Here is a 21104-nt window from a genome sequence, read left to right as displayed (position 1 = left end):
GTTTCACAGCCCAGTGTGAGATATTTTCAGTTTTCCAGTACACTGAGATCGCTAGTCAGGCTGTGATTGGTGCCTGCAATTTCCCAGTGCGAACAGCATTCACTCTGTCTTAAAGGTACAGTGCACCTTCAACCTCCATAACACCACTGTGTCCAGCGATGTGTAGGCTCAATGGGTTAGTCATGGGAAATGCAGTTAGGGGATGTTGGGTTTGGATGGGATGCCCTTCAGAAGGTCAGTGTGGACTCATTAGGCCAAATGACCTGCTTCTATGCTGTAAGGATTTTATGATTCTGCATACTGCCACAGCATTCCCAACTTCCCAAGTACACAAGCATGTTAGTCACAGCTGGAAGCCTCGGTGTACTGAGGCAGGAGTTTGCTCTCTCTGTTTAAACTGGTGCCTCTCTGTCTTGCTGTTGTTCCTCTCCTCAATAAATAGCAACATTCAAGATTTGGCCTTTGCTGGGTTTGCTGTTGCTTTTCCTTTCGTTAGGCCCTTTTCTGTTTTACTCTCCCACATTTTCGGCTCGTAATCTGGCTCTGTAATTCTCGAATTGATCTTGGACACCTTCAGGTGTCCCTTCGTGCTGTGCCAGGCTGTAACTCGACTGTAAACCCGTGTTTGAGTATTTCAGTCCGCCCATTGTCTTTGTAAGCGGGGCCTATCCACTCAGGCTCACTCACTAACAAATGGTTTACGATGACAAACCAAAGCCCCATTGGCTTGGAATGATGTGGCACAGAAGGGCGGCCATTCAGCCTCTCATGCCTGTACTAGACCCTATTGAGAGAAACAGGATCCCATTCCCCTGCTCTTTACCCTCTGTCCCACCCTTCAATGTTTCTTGTGTGCTCTTCATCAGATTTTTTATCAATCTGTTATGACTTGAACCCAGAACTGGCCCAGAGGCAGGGAGACTACCACAGGAAGCCTCTAAGAGTGACGTATCAAATGTGAATAGCTGCCTGATTTGCTCTTTTCCAGTCTCTGAATCGTTGTTGTTTTATCATTAGAACCTTGAAAGGGCTGCCTGCAACTTTGAGGATTAACTTTTTGGCTTTGCGTTAAGTAAATTCTAACACGATGAAGGATCCCTGGTGATAGGAATGAACGAACACCCACATTAAATACACTGGCTTTGTGCTGCTTAGCAGATCAGCAACCTGTGTTTAAAGGGATTTCACCAGAGGATTGCTCAGCACCTCCTATACCAGTCAGCGGAGTGCACGGCTCTAAGTTCTAAACCTATGTCCTTTGCTGCACCTCTTTTGACAGCTTCATTGACAATCAGGACAAATTCTTCTGATCGGAAGAGTAGGTCAATGGCTGTGAACGTAATTGAAACTGGTTTAAGATTGTCCAAAATAAATGAGAATTCACGCTCAAGCCTGTTAGTAATGGACCGGGGGCTTTGAGTTATAAGGAGAGGCCGGATAGTCTGGGACTTTTTGCGTTGGAAGCTGAGGGGTGGACATTATAGAGGTTTATAAAGCCATGAGGCGCACGGATAAGGTCAATAGCCAAGGTCTTTTTCTCCGAGTAGGAGAGTCTAAAATTGGAGGGCATAGATTTAAGGTCAGAGAGGAAAGATTGAAGAGGGACCTGAGGAGCAATGTTTTTCTCTGAGGCTGGCACATGTCTGGAATGAGCCTTGTAAGCTTTACAACATTTAAAAGCCATTTGGACAGATACATGGATAGGAAAGGTTTAGAAAGATATGGGCCAAATGCAGGCAAATGGCATTAGTTCAGTTTAGGAAACCTGGTCAGCATGGACGAGTAGGGCCGAAGGGTCTGCTTCCGTGCTGTATAATGGGTCAGAAGCAGGAGTATTATTGAGAAAATGGCAGCGGCGTTATTAGCTGTTGCGATCCCAGCGTGTAACCTGGTGGGGATTCTCGAATCCCTGCCTTTGATCTTGTCGTCACTAAAATAGTTGTCTCCACTTGTTTGACACAATGAGGCCGCAGTGAGTACAGATTAAAAAATACTCCAGATTAGGTCATATTTTCAATTGTTATTTTCAAATCCCTTCATGGCCTCGCATCCCCCGATCTCTCTCTAACCTGCACCTCTCTCGGATCTTTTTTTAAACACGGTCCCTTTAAACCTTGGTCTTCGATCAGTCTGTTGGCCTCCTCTCTCCTTATATAGCATGGTGGCAAGTGTTTTTAATGGCTGCCCCTGAGAAGACGTTTTTGCCACGTTCAAGGTGCTATATAAATGTAAATTGTATTATTCCTGTCGAGTTTCTTAATTTCCAAAAAAAAACTTTAGAAGTCCTCAAAGGTTTATTCCCCCATGAGGCACTGGGTACTTGTTGAATTTTAAACTGGATCCAAAGGCCTACTTTGCTACAGATCATGAGCATGCCCATTTTTAATGAATGAATCCAATTAGCTGTCTGTAGCCAAACCTTTTAATGTTAACAACTGGGAATGGCTTCCCTCCAAGGTAGGGAGCCTGATCTCTAGTCCATCAGGATATCTGTCATGAATCATGTAGCCTTTGATCAAGAGTACATTACAAATGTTGAGCATTAAAAAAAATTAACTAGCTTGTGAAAAAAAAACTAAACCATGGCCTGGAATAAAATTGGAGTCTGTTGATCATTTGGCTTTGTGTTTACCTTCCTCCTACCTTCATTTGTCCCATCCATGTTGTCTTCAAGTGCTTTGTCCCTCAGGCTTTTATCTGGCTCACTTGTAAATGATTTTGGTCAGGAGCTTTCTGAAGGAAGTGCATTTGCCCCTCTTGACAGATCAGTGTTTGCTGTCCTCCATTGCACAGTGTGTGGAGTGCCTCAGTTCACATTTGGGTCCCCGGGGAATTTAATTTGAAAATGGATTGAAAAGCCGTTGAGTTAGCCCAGCTGCTCAGAGAAGCCCTCACTCTGACACGGCCTTTGCACTGCACAAAGAGCTAGCCTGCTGCAACAGGGTTGTGTAAATTGTCTCATCAGAAAGATTCTACGTCCCTCCTAGTCTGTTACCCTGGACCATGCATCAAATGTCCCAAAGCAAAAGCTGTTTGGGTATCAGTCGTTCTGTTTGTAAACCTTCAACCTTGACCTTTATTATTTGTGATAGTGTAAGTGTAGAGACGTACTGTCACCAGTAGTGAAAAAGAACGCAACTGTCTGTGCAGCACACTTCAGATCACCAATGGTTATGTAAATATACAATTTTATTTTAAAAAATATTGGCCTATTCTGATTTTTGTGGGCTGGCTTAGCAAGACTGAAGGGTTCTCGGTCAGGTTGAGAATGGTTCAGGGATTCGGTTCCCTAATAGGTGCTCAGTTTTATCGTTGCTTTGCGACAGAAGGTGGAGGTTCCTATGAGTTCGGGAACTTCTGAAGCGAGTTGCTTAATACTCCGGCATCTAGAGTATTCTGTGTGACTTGTTTTATTTGAGATACATTCGCTATGATTTCGAGGATTGAACAATTGTTGAGTGATTACGCTTAGATTTTACACTGTCTGTCTTAAAATAGCAAGTTAAAAATCTCACAACACCAGGTTATAGTCCAACAGGTTGAATTGGAAGCACTAACTTTTGAGGCACAGCCTCTTCATCAGATAGCCGTTCCACAACCTCCTGATGAAGGAGCAGTGCTCCAAACGCTTGTGCTTCCAAATAAACCTGTTGTTGTGTGGTTTTTAACATTGTCTATCCCAGCACCTCCACATGTTAAAATAGGAAGGCATTTCAGTGTGTGCAGATCATTTGAACAACACAGTTTTTTTTTGAGCATCTCCCATTGTCCCTGATCAACTCCCCATATCGTGATTTGCTTTGGGAGACTTAAAAGTCAAGCTTTTAAACTCAGACGGTTGACTCTCTTTATTCCAGTATCTTCAGATTAAAATCCCTCCTTCCCCTGCCATGCATAAATACATCAGCATGACATGTGGCCATTGAAATATGAAGGGACTGGATTTTGGATTGGGTCCAGAGTGTGTGTTTTGGGGTGACCAGAACATGTATCTGCTAAGAGGCTTGGGAAGATGAGTCTTCTGTCAGTGCATGAGATTGTCTCTTGGTAGAAATGGGCCACTGGATTTGCTTCCAGTCTCTCTTCCATAGTTTAATCCATTTGTGTTACTCATTTCTGAAATGAAACCAGACTAGTGGCTATTTCAATCCTTGTTGTCTGTACAATTGTGCTTGGGACCTCCTCCCCACACCCCCCCACTCTCCCCCCCCCCCCCCCCCCAGCGACTCTGTTTCCAAAGCTAAGATTTCTTTTCCGCTCCCTTCCCCCACTCCCTTGTAACTAGATTCGCTACAGGAAGGACAAGGTGCTGACTAAGCAGACCCCCTGCTTCCCCACAGTAACGCAGCTCAAGGACCTCGCCAATGGATGTGCTCTGGCAGCCCTGATCCATCACTACTGTCCAGACGTTCTACGGTTGCAAGGTGAGTTGCTTAGCGCCAGACTCTTGTTTTAAACCTCGAAGTTTTAACTCTGCCCATGTGAGAGTGCGTTTTTTCCCCTGCATGGGGGGGGGTGTGACCAGACCTTAGGACCGCGTTTAGAAGAGATATCGGATATAGGCTTGAGAAAAAATGTCTTCTCTGAGTGGGGGAGAGGCGAGCAGAGAATGCCACAGGTACTGGGAGGCTGAGGGGTGACCTTATAGAGGTTTACAATATCATGAGGGGCATGGATAGGGCAAATAGACAAGTCTTTTCCCTGGGGTGGGGGAGCCCAGAACTAGAGGGCATAGGCTTAGGGTGAGAGGGGAAAGACCTAAGGGGCAACTGTTTCACGCAGAGGGTGGTAAGTGTGTGGAATGAGCTGCCAGAGGAAGTCGTGGAGGCTGGTACAATTGCAACATTTAAAAGGCACTTGGATGGGTATATGAATAGGAAGGGTTTGGAGGGATATGGGCTGGGTGCTGGCAGGTGGGACTAGATTTGGGTTAGTATATCTGGTCGGCATGGACGAGTTGGACTGAAGGGTCTGTTTCCATGCTGTACATCTCCATGACTGTATAACTCCCAACCATTCTTTCAGTTTTTATACCGACTGCTTTGTTTGGAGAGGAGTAAAGAGTAGAACGGGAAGCCTTTTGGTGTGCGTTTATCTGTCCACATTCGTGTGATCGCAACGCACCTCGAGAGACGCTCTGTGGAGAAGGCTGGGTGAAGACCTATCTACAGGCTTGGGACCTCTTCGTGAGATTGTTTGAGAGTTCCGTATACAGATGTAACTCCACCCTCGCCGTGCTATTTATGCCCAGTGAGGAGCAGCTCTTTGACATCATCAAAGCCCTTCCAGGGTTGTGGCAGAATGGAGGGCTGAAGGAATCTACTGATGAAAGGGTTGATGTGAGATCTTGGGGAAAGGAAATCACAGTCTGGAGGGAGATTTGAAAGTCAGCAATTGTGCTGCAGCTCCCAAACATGGGAGCACTGACTGTCCTCTGTAATTACTGAGCCGTGTGTTGATTCCAGAAGGTTTATAAAACGCCCAATCAGAAAACGAGGCGCTAGTCCTGGAGTTTTATCAGAAACATGCAGGAGCTAGAGGTGGAAATGGGGCCAGGAATTAAAATAAGGGATAAGAATGTAGGATTTGCTCCCACCAAGGGAGGCTGAGACGGTTATCATTCAATGGAAGCTGGATAAAGCCATGCGGGAGGAGAAAGAAGGTTGTGCTGATGGGCTGAGGTGCGGATTTGTTCGGAGCTTTGACTGTTTGCACAGGAAGGCCAGTGTCTGTGCTGTGTGTTCTCTGCAACGTAACCAGAGTTGGTGGATGTTTCAGGGAAAATCCAGGTGTGTAGTTGCAGATTGTAATTCATTTGTGGGCCGAAGGGCCTTGTCTGTGCTGTATTGTTCTATGTTCTATTTGCCAGGTCCCATTTATTGTCCATTCTTGGATCCTCTGGGAAGGTTTTATTTTGGGTGGGGGGGGGGGGGTCCAAAGTGAGTTTTGTCCTGGACCAAATCACAGTGTGTGGGCTAGGAGTGGGTAGAGATGGCAGAGGTGCATCCTTAAGGGCCATGAAACGATAAGATTGCTTTGACTGTTTGGTGTGAGCCCATAGTGTCTCTGTCCAGTTCCACATTAATGTCTCAGTACGTGCCATGCTACCAGGGCCTTGCGGATGGGTTATTGAATTATGACTTTTTTATTAATCCATGGGATGCGGGCATTGCTGGCTGGGCCAGCCTCAGTTGCCCATGACGAGGTGACGATGATTTGCCTTTTTTGAACTGCTGCAGTCCTTGGGGTGTCAGGGGGTGACGCACAGTGCTGTTAGGAAGGAATTTGACCCAGTGACAATGAGGGAATGGTGATGCGGTTACACACATGGATGGTGTGTGACTTGGAGGTGGTTTTCCACATATCTGTCATTTTGCTCTGCAGGGAGAAGTTTAAATTAACAGCTCAGCAAAGTTACACTCAAGTATTTGTACATCAGTTATCTTAATACATAGTTGGTCATTTCTCTCTCGTTCTGCCTCGTGAGATCTCACTTTGTAACTGAATGCATTACGGGTTCACTCTTCCGCATCTAAGGTATGTGGACTCCTTTAGAGAGAGGGAGAGACGACTGGTGGTGATTTAACCTGAGGGTCACTGTACCTCTGGCAAGGGGAGAGTTTGGGAAGGTAGGGTTTTTAGAGAGCTGAGCCAGATGGGAGTTAAACTCAGGCTATTGATACCATTCTGCATCACAAACCAGCCAGACTAACGGTACTGTAGCAAGATAACAGAGGCATTGGAGATGGTGTCTGCTGTTGTCCATTTTGTTTTCACAGAGGTTAGATCCAGCAGGAATGTGTGAAAAGACTAGGACTCTGCTTCTCCTGAAAGAGAAATTAAGAGAGGAGAATGGTTAGAGATTAAATATGGAAAGTTACAATGGAAATGTTTCCACTTGAGAGACCAGAACCGGTGAGTTATCAGTACAAGATGTTCATTCGTACATTTAGTACATGATTCAAGAGAAGCTTTAGCTTGTGTGTCGTGCTATGAAGGGGAATGGTTGAGGTGAGTAGCATCAACACATTTAATGGGAAGTTGGAACAATCGGTGTGGAATACTGAGAGAAAGCGAGCACTACAGGTCAGAATCGAAGAGTGCGGCGCTGGTTAAACACAGCCAGTCAGGCAGCATCTGAGGAGCAGGAGAATTGACGTCTAGAGTGTAAGATCTTCATCAGGGTTGGTAGATTGAGTAGAGTCTTGGATGGAGTGTGAGGAACAGCAGAGACATATTAGGTCAAATGGCCTGTTTCCATGCCATGAATACTATCAAGACCCTTTTCCTCTCTGGTAGTTAAAACTGGTAATGTCTCTGGCTTGTCATTGGACTGGTCCTCCTGGGTAAGTGGGGAGAGCGGTGATTGGGAGTTGAGGTGCTTTGTTTGGACACAGGTCTCTCTGCAGTCCCGCAGCTAAGTTACAAATGCAGTTTTTGAGCTTGCTGGTGATAATGGGGGCTTGACTTTTCTTTTCCCTCCTCCTCCTTCCCTTCACAGACGTTTGCCTGAAGGAGACCATGTCTGTCGCTGACAGTCTGTACAACTTGCAACTGATTGTGGAATTCACCCAGGAGTATCTCGGCAACTGTTGTCACCTGGGCCTGGAGGATATGCTGTACACTCCGCCAGTGTTAAAGGTAATGATTCAGAGTAGCTGACTGTGCTTGCTGACTTTTAAGTGCTTTCTTTATCCTGCTGTCTGGAACTCCTGTTCCGATGTTAGATGTTAAATTGGTTCAGTTCGTCTTGGGATTGGAAGACTTAACATTCCAGGATATCTGATCCCTGGCATTTAGTTAAGAATGTTAATAAAACTAGGACAATTTGGTCAATTAGGGCAGATTCTGTCTCCGCCCATGTGTGCATTCCATTGTGGTATAGAAATTCTGTCCAGGCTCTGATATCTGACCAGACTCTAGCTCAGGGTTTGTGCTGTGCATCATTACCACAGTCGGTGTAAAAGCATTTTTTTCTTAAGTTCCAAAACCATGCAACAGTAGATATAACAGTAATTGCTGCTCCTGAAGTTCAAGGAAATCACCTCCAACACCTAAATTACCTCAAAAAAGAGGAGCAACTCTTACTGCTACGATTCTTTCCCATCCTCCATCTTGGATTACCCAGGATGCATTTGCTGACTCTACCAAAAATGTTCTCTGCTAAGCTGACAATCTTGAGCTTCTCACTCTGCTGTGACATTAACGGAAAATGTATCATCTCTCTGAACTCTACAGATATGACATCAGTCTGTGTTTGTAGCATTGCTTTAAAATGTCTGCTCCACCCATCAGTTTGAACTCCCAGCATCTTTCCACGCCTTTGTTTGCTTTGCTCTGTGTCCACACCCAGTCTTAACCAATCGAGTGAGTACGGATTTTAAACAAGGTGACATAATCGAGCACAGAACAATTGAACACTATGTTCAGCGGAGTGTTCATGTGGCCTTGTGTGTTCAGGAACAAATTATCACAGTCCAAATCATATTTGCCCATTTCCATCTGTATTCCAATGCCTAGCCAGCTGTTCAAACAATCTCTTTTATGTTGGCAAGCTAACAATGTTTCTCTTCATGATTGAGGCTGAGTTCAGTTGGAGCTCTTTTCCTGTTAGTAGTATTGGGAGGAGATTGTCGATGATGGAGGTAAGCGGATACTGGCAAAAGCAGTGATAGCTTCAGTCCAGACTCTGGGCAGTGTCAGAGAATTGAGAATTCCAGGATTATTGGGTCACATTGTCCAGGTATCTGTTAGAGGAAACCACACTGAGCAGTATATGGAGCAAGGAATGTGAGGAGCATCCTTATTCTTCCCCAGAATCAAAAAACGCCATGACCAAACAACCAACTTCAGGAAGCTCATTATTGGCTACTTGTGTTCCCGGCGGCCATTTTAATGTGTTGTTGGACACACTCGTACCTCTGTTTTATGTCACGGAATGGACCAGACCCCTCAAAATATTTTACAAGGGTAACCTCGGCCCTAACTTTTATTATTTTAAAGGCAAATATAAAGTGTCTGTTCTACATGATATAACTGGTCAAACTACTCAATGTAAAGCAAAACGCAACTTATTAAAACACCGTACTTGAAATTCCTCCTAGCTTGTATTTTGAATCACTTAACTCTATTAGAAAGCTTACAGAATAATAGATACAGTAACTATTACTGATTACCTGTTCCAAAATAGGAACAGCTCAAAAACACACCCTTGGCAAAATTAGGGGCAAATTGAGACACCGATACCCACATGCAGTTTTCCAATCCGGGACGAACATAACCTACAAGAGAAAAGTCCGAAGGAGTAACAGCCAGGCGACATTCACTGAAGCCACCAGCTCTGGTGAGACCCCAATAGCTTCGGGTGTTACTGAGAAACCAAAACCCAGAAATCTTAACCTGTGAGAGCTGGTCACACCCATTCAGGCTGTTTTCTTAAAAAATAAAACCCAAGTGGTTTCCATTACCCCAGACAGCTTTTCACCTCTGCCTCACAAGCTTGCTTCAACAAAACCCAGGACAAAGTAACCTCTTAAAAACCACACCATTGTCACGTTTGTAACTGACCGAGTCAGAGAGAGGAGACGCAAGAAAGCAGATTCTGAAGGGAAGCTACATTATCTTTAATACCTGATGGTTAAGTTTCAGGTTGATGTTGATTGAAGTGATTGGAACAGCATTCCCTTCGATTTTCCTTCCTTTAATCACAAGCGTTAGCATCTCTGGAGGTGGTTCCAACCAGGATGCGCTTCACCTGACAAACGGGCAGCGATCTGAAAGCTTGTGATTTCTAATAAACCTGTTGCACTATAGCTTGGTATCGTGTGACTTCTGGCTGGTTCCAACCATTGCACCCAACTTTGGGGATTGCCTAACCCGACTCCAATTCTGCCCAATGGCCGTGGAGCTGGTGACAATGGCTTGGCACTTTAAAGTTTCTCTTAATTTCTGTTTGGTTTGGTTGAAGGACCATTTGCTTGTAAACTTTAGTCAAACTATTGACACCCAAAGACGAGCTGGTATTTGAATAGAATGCTATCACTAAATGTGCTGAAGTGTTTTTTTTAAGACAATAGACAACAGGTGCAGGAGTAGGCCATTCAGCCCTTCGAGCCAGCACCACCATTCATTATGATCATGGCTGATCATCCTCAATCAGTATCCTGTTCCTATCTTATCCCCATAACCCTCGATTCCACTATCTTTAAGAGTTCTATCCATCTCTTTCATGAAAGTATCAAGACACTTGGCCTCCACAGCCTTCTGGGGCAGAGCATCCATACACCCATCACTCTCTGGGTGAAGAAGTTTCTCCTCAACTCTGTTCTAAATGGCCTATTCCTTATTTGTAAACTGTGTCCTCTGGTTCGGGACTCACCCATCAGCGGAAATATGCTTCCTGCCTCCAGAGTGTCCAATCCTTTAATAATCTTACACATCTTAATAAAATCCCCTCTCATCCTTCTAAACACAAGTGTATACAAGCCCTGTGGGGTTTTCTCACTATTGGATAGGTTTTGAAATCTCAGTAAATGTACAGGTCAATTATTTGTCAGAATGTCTCCCTAAACTTTGGAACTTCCACTCCAAACCAGTTCTTCAATGATTCCTTCAGCCCCCTGCATGGTTAAAACCTATCCCTTTTAATACAAGGATTTAGCCATCAACCTGAAGATTTTCTTTCATTAGTTACATACGCCTGAGACATAGCTTAGGATGGGTTCACTATCTTAAGGGTACTATGTGGAAGCAAGTTGCTGTTAGGATCGCCCACCCCCCCCAACCCCTTTCATGTTGATTTGGAAATTGCCTGGTCCCCTCACTTGCCACCAGACATTGGTGACAAGCTCGGTTTGTTCAGGCAACAACAGAGAGTCCACCCATTCCCTCATGGCATTCCCATTGCTGCGTCCTGCGACTGTCGTCATCCTGGGGTGTTCCCATTGCTGCACCCTGCACTATCGTCATCCTGGGGTGTTCCCATTGACCACAAACTGGACTGGACCAGTCATATAAACACAGTAGCTGCAAAAAGCAGGTCAGAGGCTCGGAATCCTGCAGAAAGTAACTCCCCCTCCTGACACCCCGAAGCCTGTTCACTGTTCGCAAGCACAAGCTTAGAGTGTGTGGAGTTTGCATGTTCTCCCCTTGTCTGCGTGGGTTTCCTCCGGGTGCTCTATTTTCCTCCCACAGTCCAAAGTTACGGTGAATTGGCCATGCTGAATTGCTCACAATGTTCAGGGATGTGTGGGTTAGATCCACTAGTCAGGGGAAATTTAGAGGAGTAGGGTAGGGGAAAGGCTCTGGTTGGGATACACTTTGGAGGGTCAGTGTGGACTTGTTGGGTCAAGTGGCCTGTCACCACACTGTAAGGATTCTATGATCTATGATCATACTCCCTACTTGGGTGCATCTTCAACAACACTCTAAGCTCAACACCATCCAGGACAAAGCAGCCCCCACTTGATTGGCACCACATCCACTCCCTCCACCACCGACGCTCAGTAGCAGCAGTGTGTACCATCTACAGGATGCACTGCAGAAACTCACCAAAGACCCTGAGCACCTTCCAAACCCATGACCACATCCATCTCGAAGGATGAGGGCAACACTTCGATAGGAATACCACCCCCTGCAAGTTCCCCTCCAAGTCACTCGCTGTCCTGACTTGGAAATTTATTACTGTTTCTTCATCCTAGAACACTCTCCCTGAGGGTATTGTGGGTCAATCTACAACACAATTGATCAACATTTCTACAGCTCTGTGACCAATCCCCTGAATCCTCAGTGTCCCTGACCCAAGTGTTTCTGACGCTTGCTGTTTTTAATTCCAGTTTCCAGCATCTGCTGTATTGTAGCTTTGTTTAATAGAATCACAGAATCCCTAGTGTGTGGAAAGAGGCCCTTCAGCCCAACAGGTCCACACCGACCCTCCTCTCTCCTCTCCTTCGCTCGCCTCCCTTCCTCTCCCTCCTATTCCTTTATATTTCCCCTGACTACGTACCCGATTATCCTATATTTACCCTTGACTAATGCACCTAATCTGAATACAGTGGGCAATTTAGCATGGCCAATTCACCTGACCTGCAAAACCTTTTGGATCGTGGGAGGAAACTGTAGCACACGGAGGAAACCCATGCAGACACTGGGAGAACGTGCAAACCCCATACAGACAGTCGCCCGAGGGTGCAATAGAACCTGGGTCCCTGGTACTGGGAGGCAGCAGTGCTAACCACTGAGCCACCATGTTGATAGAGTGGGGGAGGGAAGTGGAGCTCAGGGGAGGGAAGTGGAGCTCAGGTGAGAGTTTATTGGAGTTTGCACCACAGCCCAGCTAAGATCTAGCAACCATGTTGGAAGGGGCTGAGTGGCCTCCTGCTGGTGTTAGATTTCAGGATCTGTGCCTTTGGGGTGGGGGAGTGACCGAGAGCCCATCAATCCGAGTTTAAAGGAACCATGAAGTTCAGCAGCTACAAGAGGCTGAGGCACTGTTGTAATGTGAAACAGGCTGAGGCAAGAGCTTTTCATCTCCGGCTGGGTCCCATTTATTATTTTAAATGATAGGCTTCATAGGAAGCCAAACGGAGATTACAGCCTGAACTAGTACTGTCAGAGCTTTGGTGGGGCCCATGCGTCTGCAGAAGAAATGCATTTCTTTTTGCGTGCATTATTGAGGCTCCACCTGATGGTTACACTGCAAAAGGCCGATCAGTGATGCCAACTAAATAAGTGGGGTGTTCCGTGATTGGAATTAACCCCTTGTAGCCTTGACCTGCTGTGGGTTGGCTGTACCGTTGGGGCTCAGTGGAGGTGATTGGATGAGGTACTGGGTGTTCTGACCCTGACAGTGAGCAGGCGGGTCAGCCCAGTGCCACGGTGAGGTAGGTTCAAGTCCCACAGTGGTTAGAATTTGATTTCAGTTCGTTAGGTCACTCTGGAGTCTGAAGGCTAGCCTCGGTAATGATGACCATCAGTTCTGCCAATGATTATTCCCCAAACCCTGTCAGGGACTGACATCTGCTGTCTGGTGCTGGTCAGGTCTGAGCAACCTTTGACCCCCAGACATGCGTGTTATGCAATGAGCTGCCAGAAGTGGTGGAGGCTGGTACAATTACAGCATTTAAAAGGCATTGGATGGGTGTATGAATAGGAAGGGTTTGGAGGGATATGGGTTGAGTGCTGGTAAAGGCTGGTACGGTGGCTCAGTGGTTAGCACTGCTGCCTCACAGCGCCAGGATCCCAGGTTCGATTCCAGCCTCGGGCGACTATCTGTGTGGAGTTTGCACATTCTCCCCGTGTCTGTGTGGGGTTCCTCCCACAGTCCAAAGATAGGCAGGTCAAGGTGAATTGTCCATGCTAAATTGTCCATGCTAAATTGTCCATGGTGTTAGATGCATTAATCAGAGGGGGGGGGGGGGGGTTACTCATTGGAGGGTCGGTGTGGACTTGTTGGGCTGAAGGGCCTGTTTCCACACTGTAGGCAATCTAATCCAAATGGGAATAGATTAGGTAAGGATATCTGGTCAGCATGGGTGAGTTGGGCCGAATGGTCTGCTTCTGTGCTGTACATGTCTATGACTCTGACGCTATGCTTAGCTTAGGAGAGCAATGCCTATGGGCCTTGTTAGTGTGAGGCACACTATTCAGCAGGCAGGTAATCTACAATAATTGAGTGGGTGGAGACTGATTCAAGTTGCATGGTGTTGATTGCCTGCTTGGTGCTGGTTTCATGCCCCTGGGCACTGTGCCCCAGTAGCAAACCTTCAGTCTGGGTACCTGGGTGTTTTGCAACCTCCAGAGTGTGGGGTGAGGAGCTGCAGCCAATTCAGTGTGCTTCCCACATTGACTCTGACAAGGAGGGTCAGCCCTCCTCACTACCACCGCCAACATCGTTACCTCCGAGCAAGTACCCGCTGCAGATGGAAGTTCCCCAAAGACTAAGGTATTGAGGCCAATGAAAGCCTCCCATCCCATCTCGGCGGTGCAGATCCACGGTTGGGTATGGAGCTTGGCAAGCTGCAACTAATTGTATCAGCAAATTCTTTCCAGAACTTTTTTTGATTTTATTATTGGTTCAGTAACTATTCTGTTGAGCTTCAGAATAGAATCTGCTCGCTATTAAGTGCCAGCACAGCTTGTATTGCCAACTGCTGCAGGGGCAAGTCTTCCAGCAGATGGTCTTCCTTAATGTAAACCACATTTTCATATTTGAGATTCAGTTTTCGAAGTTTAATTTGAATGTGGTCTGCGTTTGAGCAACTTGGTGCCGTGCTAGAGAGGAAGTTGAAGAGACAGAAGTTGGCTCGAATCAGGGAGTTGTGGGTGGGGGGGTGGGAATGCATGTCTAAAATTGGCAGGATTTCCCTGGTGCATGGGAATTGTTTTATATCTCACTGAGCTAAGAGCACTGAAGGATGCAGTAGCCAAATAATACTATAGATGCATGAAATCTGAAACTTAAAGTTCATATAGTGCTGCAAGTTCTGTTGCCTACCTGGTGCCAGGATTAAAGACGACACCTCGAGGTTGGGGAGAGAGAAGAGAGGGGTCCTTTTGGTACAACTAACAAAGAAAGGATCTCGGGGAGAGTAGAGAGCAGAGTACTTTTTTTTTATTTGTCATTGCTACCATTTTACAACTGATAAGTAAAAACAAGACAGCATTCGCCCAAGGTGCTACACAGACAACACAAACTGCACAAAGTGGCATAAAATGCGTAAGAAATGCAAAACACGCAAATCACCGTGTAATCAAGGAATGATAATTAATAGACATTGTTCTGGCAGCAATTTGAAGTCATGCAAAGAATTTCAGATGGGAAAGAGTCTGATCATACAGTGTTCAGGAGCCTGATGGCTTGGGGGAAGAAACCATTATACAGTCTGGCCGTGAGACCGAATGCTCTGGTATCTTCTGCCAGATGCCAAGAGGGAGAAGAGTTTGGGTGAGGGGTGTGTGGGGTTTTCCCAATGCTATTAGCCTTGCGAATGCTGCATATGTTGTTAAATGTCTGTAATGGAGGCAAGAGAGACCCCCATGGTCTTTTCAGCTGTCCTCACTATCCATTGTTGGGTTTTACAATCTGGGATGGTGCACTTTCCAAACCAAGCAGTGATGTAGCAGCTTGGGGTACTCTGTGAACCCTCAGAGGAACCGAGGGGTGCAGGTAGATAATTCCTTGAAGCTTACATTACATTGAGACAGGATGATTTAAAAGGCGTTTAGCACGCTCGCCTTCATTGCTCAGTCCTTTGAGTATAGGAGTTGGGCATGTTGTGTTGAGGTTGTACAGAACATTCTGGAGTGCTATGTCCAGTTCTGGTCATCCTATTATTGGAAGGATATTATCAAGCTGGAGAGGATTCGGAAGAGATTTACCAGGATGGTGCCAGGTGTGGAAGGTTTGATTTGTGAAGATAGGCTGGGACTTTTTTCACTGGAGTGTCGGATGATGAGAGACCACCTGAAAAAAGTTTATAAAATAATGAGAGGTATAGATAGCCTGAATGGTAGTTGTCTTTTCCCTAGGGTGGGGGATTCCTCTATTGGGGGGGTGCATTTTTTAAGGTGGGAGGAGAGAGATTTAAAAAAAGACCTGAGGCAATTTTTTTTTCATGTGGTTCACGTGTGGAATGTATTTTCAGAGGAAGTGGTAGATGTGGGTACAGTTACAGCATTTAAAAGGCACTTGGATAGATATATGGATAGGAAGGGTTTGGAGGGATATGGCCTAAGAGCAGGCAGTTTAATTTAGGATTATGTTTAGCATGGATGGGTTAGACCAAAGGGTACCGAGATGCGGTGAAAAACATTGTCTTGCGTGCTGTCTAGGCAAATCACACCTTACACAAGTCCATCAGAGTAATCAAACGAGATGCAGAATACCGTGTTACAGCTACAGAGGAGGTGCAGTGAAAAATTAACTCTGCTATGAGATTGTGGGTCTGATCGCAGCGGGGAAGAAGCTGTCCTTGAATCTGTTGTGTTCTCAAACTACTTGTATCTTCTGCCCGATGGAAGAGTGTATAACCGGGGGGGCGGGTCTTTGACATTAGCCGCTTTCCCGAGGCGGCGGGAAATGTAGACGGAGTCAACGGATGGAAGGCTGGTTTGTGGGATGGCCTGGGTCCTATTCACAACTCTGTAGTTTCTTGTGGTCCTGGGTAGAGCAGTTGCCCTACCACACAGTGATGTATCCGGATAGGATGCTTTCTCTGGTGCCTCGATTAAAAATTGGTAAGAGTCATTGTGGACATGCTGAATTTTCGTAGCCACCTGAGGAAGTGCTCCACATCGATCCAACGTCAACAGGATTGGAAAGGAGGTTCTGCAAAAGGATTTTGAAGCATTATGAGGTAAGTTTGATAAAGCACACCCTCCGAAGTAGCAATCCCAGAAGATCCTTTATCCCAACATCCAAAAACCAAAAAGATCTGAAATCCAAAGGTTGTTTTGTGAAGTTTTTTTTCTCAATAAGGTTGTTTGAGAAGCAAACAGTTCACCCAAGTTGACACCCACTGGATGTGTGTCACTCAGATGTGACATAGAGGGGTGGGGGCATGCCCAAACACATTAATTCTTCGAAGTCTGCTCCTCCAGAGAGATATTTAAACATTTCTCCATTAAACTGTCACTTATTCTGAAAACCAAAGAATTCCGAAAAACAGCTGGTCCCGAGTACTTCGGATAAAGCACCACAGGCAAATGGCTCAGGGAAGATTTAAGTTAGGAAGTTACATGCCTGGCTTAAAGGTTGACTGGGATGGAAACCGTCTCAGGTCATGGGACACTGGCACCAACGTTGGGATAGAATGGTGCTGTTCTAGGTGGATGGGCTTCATGTGACCCGTACTGGATCCGTTATCCGGGGCGAATCGAATAACTAGGGCTGTAGAGAGGGGTTGAAACTTAGGGGAGGAAAGGTCTGGCACTATTGCAGGGCAACTGTTTCAATGCTACCCAGAGTGGGACAGGAAGGAACACTAAAGTGTGCAAGCATAAATCAACACCAAACAAGATCCAAGGAGAAAAAGCAAAATAGGTCTTAAATGCACATAGTATTCAGAGCAAAAAAAATAATTAATAGTGCAAATGGAAATTAATGGGGATGAATAGCCTCCAACTGTGGCTCAGCGGTTAACACTGCTGCCTCACAGCGCCAGAGACCCAGGTTCGATTCCACCCTCAGGCAACTGTCTGTGTGGAGTTTGCACGTTCTCCCTGTGTCTGTGTGAGTTTCCTCCGGGTGCTCCGGTTTCCTCCCACTGTCCAAGGATGTACAGGTTAGGGTGGATTGGCTAGACTCTTTGGAGAGTTGATGTGGACTCAATGGCCTGCAGGAATTCTACGATACTGTCCCATAACCATTCTGTGAATGCACTTCTCTCGCCTGGCCTGGTGTGTTTAACAGGGCGGGGTGTTTCTGATGGGGATGATTGAGGGATCAACGTTGATCAGGATGTGGCATGTAATCCCTTCACATCGAATTGAACAAACAAATGGAGTGTGAGTTTAAAACTTCATCTGAAGTCTTGGCAATTAATCTCCCTCTGCCTTGAAAAATATTCACTGACCCTGTCCCTACAATTAAGAGCTCTCTATAAATTGGCACAAAAGCTTTGTCTCACTGGTACACCGTCATTTCCTGTTGTGATGAGAAGCGAGAGGCTTAGGGTTAAGTCCAAAGTCTTGTGAATGTTACTGAGGAGTCTGGAGTTTTGCTCAATGGTCTTTCAGGACGTTAAAGAGCATCTTTCCCTCTCTATAGCAGACATATTGGATAGGTACATGGATGGGTGCTTAATCTAGGATAGATGTTCGGCACAACATCGCGGGCCGAAGGGCCTGTTCTGTGCTGTATTGTTCTATGTTCCATATATACCCCGCCTGAAGGGCTGGCAAACTCGATGAAGCAAACAGTTATTTCTCATTGATTGGAGAGATCGGAAAGGATGCTTTTCAATTCACAAGTCTCTTTTTGTCTCTCCTCTTGACAGATTAACATCTTGACGTTTGTAGCTGAGCTGTTCTGGTGGTTTGAAGTCCTGAAGCCAGAGTTTGTTCGACCAAGAGAGATTCCGGATCTGGACGGTATGAAATTAATGTTACTCATCGGCTTTACCATGGTAACGAGCTGCTTGTGTAGGAAGTGTCAACGTGAGACATTCTTCCACCCCCAATTCGTTGAGGAAATGTGAAGGTAGCTTTCCTTCACGAAATTATGATGTTACAATCCTGACCTATGTTTGTGGTTAATGGGTGAAATACTTTAGTCAATGTTGGGCAACAGTCTGTTTATGACCTAATTAAAAGCTGACTTTTCAGTGTTTATTTTAGTCACAATGAAACATGATCTTAGCTTGTAGGTAAAGATCCTGATCGATTTATTGCACCAAAGAACGTTGATGTTAAGAGACCTTCACTGTTTAAATCGATTCATCAGAGAGAAGGAGGGGGGAGTGTGCTGGGCTTATACTGAAGGAGTGTTTGGTGTAAGATTGCAGAATGGGATTAGATCCAAAAAAGAAATTCCAGCTCATTTGATTGCCATGTACAACCCCCTCTGCCTTCCCGCCCACTCATCCAAACCATCTTTGTGCTACAGGATGGATCACTTTCTGTCCAAAGATTCCCTCTGGCAAGAAACATGCTCCTTGTTAGATTCTGTTCCAAACTGGAGCTTAAAAGGTTAAATTGCGAGGACGGTTTGGGAAAAGCTTAACTGTCATGCTCTGAATTTACAAGTCTGAAAGTGATCCAGTTGAGGTCTTTCAGATAATAAAGGGCTTTGATTTGAGTCGCTAGACAGATTTTAGTTTCTCTCTCGGTGGGAGAGGCCAGGGACACTGGGGGATATCATACAGTTCAAGCCAGGAATGAAATCCAGAAGCATTTTTCCACAGACAATTCTGGGATACTCATCTCCCATAAAGGTTGGGGCTGTTGTGGAAGAGCTGAAACTCAGAGCTGCAATTGATACCTTTTTATAACATTGATGTATCACGTAAGGGAAGGATTGTCTGTCTGTGGTCTAATTGAACAAAGAACAGGATTGAAGGGTTGAATGGCCTACTCCTGTGTTCGTCTCAATCAGTCACAAGGAAATAAAGCATATGGAGGGTGATGTGCCTGATTGAGAGTTTGGACATGGAGGATTAAGGGAATTTTTGGTGCATACTCAAGCCAATTTAGTGCAGAATTCAAAAGAAAACCTCAATATTTTCTTGCTTCCCCAGTATCATGTTCACTGGGCTTGAGAGAAAAGTGTCCCAAATGACTTTTTTTTACAAAGGCGTTGTTGGTCGACTGACTACCTGAAGAGACCTCTAGGAATATAGAGACAGGGCAGCAAGGCGGTTTGGCATCTTTGGAGAAACTAAACTGGACTTGCCACATAAACACAGTGACTACAAGAGCAGGTCAGTGGCTAGGAATACTGCAATGAGGAACTCACCTCCTGACTCCCCAAACCCTGTCCTCCATCTACAAGGCACAAGTCAGGAGTATGATGGAATACTCCCCACTTGTCTGGATGGGTGCAGCTCCAACAACACTCAAGAAGCTTGACACCATTCAGGACAAAGGCTCCACTCCCTCCACCATTGGCGCTGTGTGTACTATCTACGAGATGCAGTGCAGACATTCACCAAGGATTCTTAGGCAGCACCTTCCCAATCCACAACCACTCCTACCTAGAAGGACAAGGACAGCAGATACATGGGAGCGTAACCAAATTCCCCTCCACGTCACTCACTATCCTGAATTGGAAATACATTCCGTGTCGCTGGGTCAAAATGCTGGAATTCCCTCCCTAAGGCCATTGTGGGTCTACCTACAGTGCAGGGATTGTAAAAAAAAACAGCTCACCACCACCTTCTGAGGAAGCAACTAGGAAAGGCATTAAAAGCTGGGCCCAGCCAGCGATGCCCACATCCCACAAGTGAATCGAAAACATTATTAAACATAAAGTAGGTCAATCCCTGATAGAATGGCAGAGCGGACTTTGATCCTACAGTTCTGATCTTAGGCTTGAGGTGATTTGGCTGGTGATCTCAGCTGCCCCCACGATCCAGTGTTCGATGAAACATCGTTGCATTAGAAATCCATCTGGGTGGAGGAACAAACATTTGAGTCCCATTTTAATGTGGGGTGTGTTGTAGGGGCTGAGTGTTTTAGGGTGAGAATTAGAAGGGAAGCCCATATATTGGAATAAATCACTCTCTACATCAGGGGCTGTCTGAAATACTGAAGGGTCGATGCACCCGGAAGTGATTCTCTCCATCCAGCTAGAGTGCTGACCCTTGTTGCTGTGTAGGTCATTTTGTAATATCCTGTCCCAGGAATTGACCAAATTACTTCCGTTTCAGATGCTTCCAGAAGCGGATCTGACACCCCCTCGGGGGCCGAAAACACCAGGTAAGCCTTCGCCTCCATCTGACATGTGACCTCTTTGGGGGTGGACCGGGAGGCAGTGTCATAGCCGTTGACCGCCACTGGCCAACGCAGAGAATGAAGCGCGTGATTGACATTCTAGAATTTTCCATCTCTCAGTGCAGGAGACAGCCATTGGGTTTGCTGACTGCAAAAGAGCAATAAGACCATAAAAGCACAAATGAGGCCATTCAGCCCATTGCGTCTTCTCTGCCATTCGACATGGCTGATGGGTTTCTCAAACCTATTTTCTCGCTTTCTCCCCCGTAACCTTTTGATCCCCCTTGGCCGTCGAGATAAGACGTAGGAGTAGAAATTGGGCCATTTGGTCCATTGAGTCAAACACGCCACTCGCCCCAGACGGGATTATACCCACAATTCCTGGCTTAGGATGCCAGTGCCATAGCCATTTGGCCATTCATTCACTAGTCCTCCACTGGTGGGGAATTGAACCTCTCTCCCGCAGGATAGGTAGGATACTAACCACTGACCTGCTGAGGACTACCGTGGCCCAGCAGTTTGTCTTTTTATCCCTTCCCTTTTTTTATGATAATAATTTCTTTTGGAAGCATTAGAGGGTAAAATATTGTTTAGTTTGTGACATGTTAATTGAAGAGTCTGAAGTACAGGCCAAAAAGGCCTAAACTTAAAGACTGGAAGCCATGTTTTATTTG

The 21104-nt window shown here is 45.8% G+C and overlaps 1 protein-coding gene across 2 annotated transcripts in view; it reads left to right on the top strand.

Annotated features, from left to right (window-relative positions):
• The window catches only part of camsap3 (calmodulin regulated spectrin-associated protein family, member 3), a 203445-nt gene that overhangs the window by 137876 nt on the left and 44465 nt on the right, over positions 1-21104 (top strand). For both annotated transcript variants that reach the window (XM_060855234.1, XM_060855233.1), the window contains exons 5-8: positions 4286-4424; positions 7502-7641; positions 17997-18090; positions 20367-20415. In XM_060855234.1, the coding sequence (XP_060711217.1) occupies positions 4286-4424; positions 7502-7641; positions 17997-18090; positions 20367-20415 (422 nt within the window). The remainder of the gene's footprint in view (positions 1-4285; positions 4425-7501; positions 7642-17996; positions 18091-20366; positions 20416-21104) is intronic.

This window comes from Hemiscyllium ocellatum, chromosome 45 (genome assembly GCF_020745735.1).
Source record: "Hemiscyllium ocellatum isolate sHemOce1 chromosome 45, sHemOce1.pat.X.cur, whole genome shotgun sequence".
Taxonomy (NCBI): domain Eukaryota; kingdom Metazoa; phylum Chordata; class Chondrichthyes; order Orectolobiformes; family Hemiscylliidae; genus Hemiscyllium; species Hemiscyllium ocellatum.
Note: the sequence above shows the minus strand (reverse complement) of the source record. Positions and strands in the feature narration are given on the sequence as shown.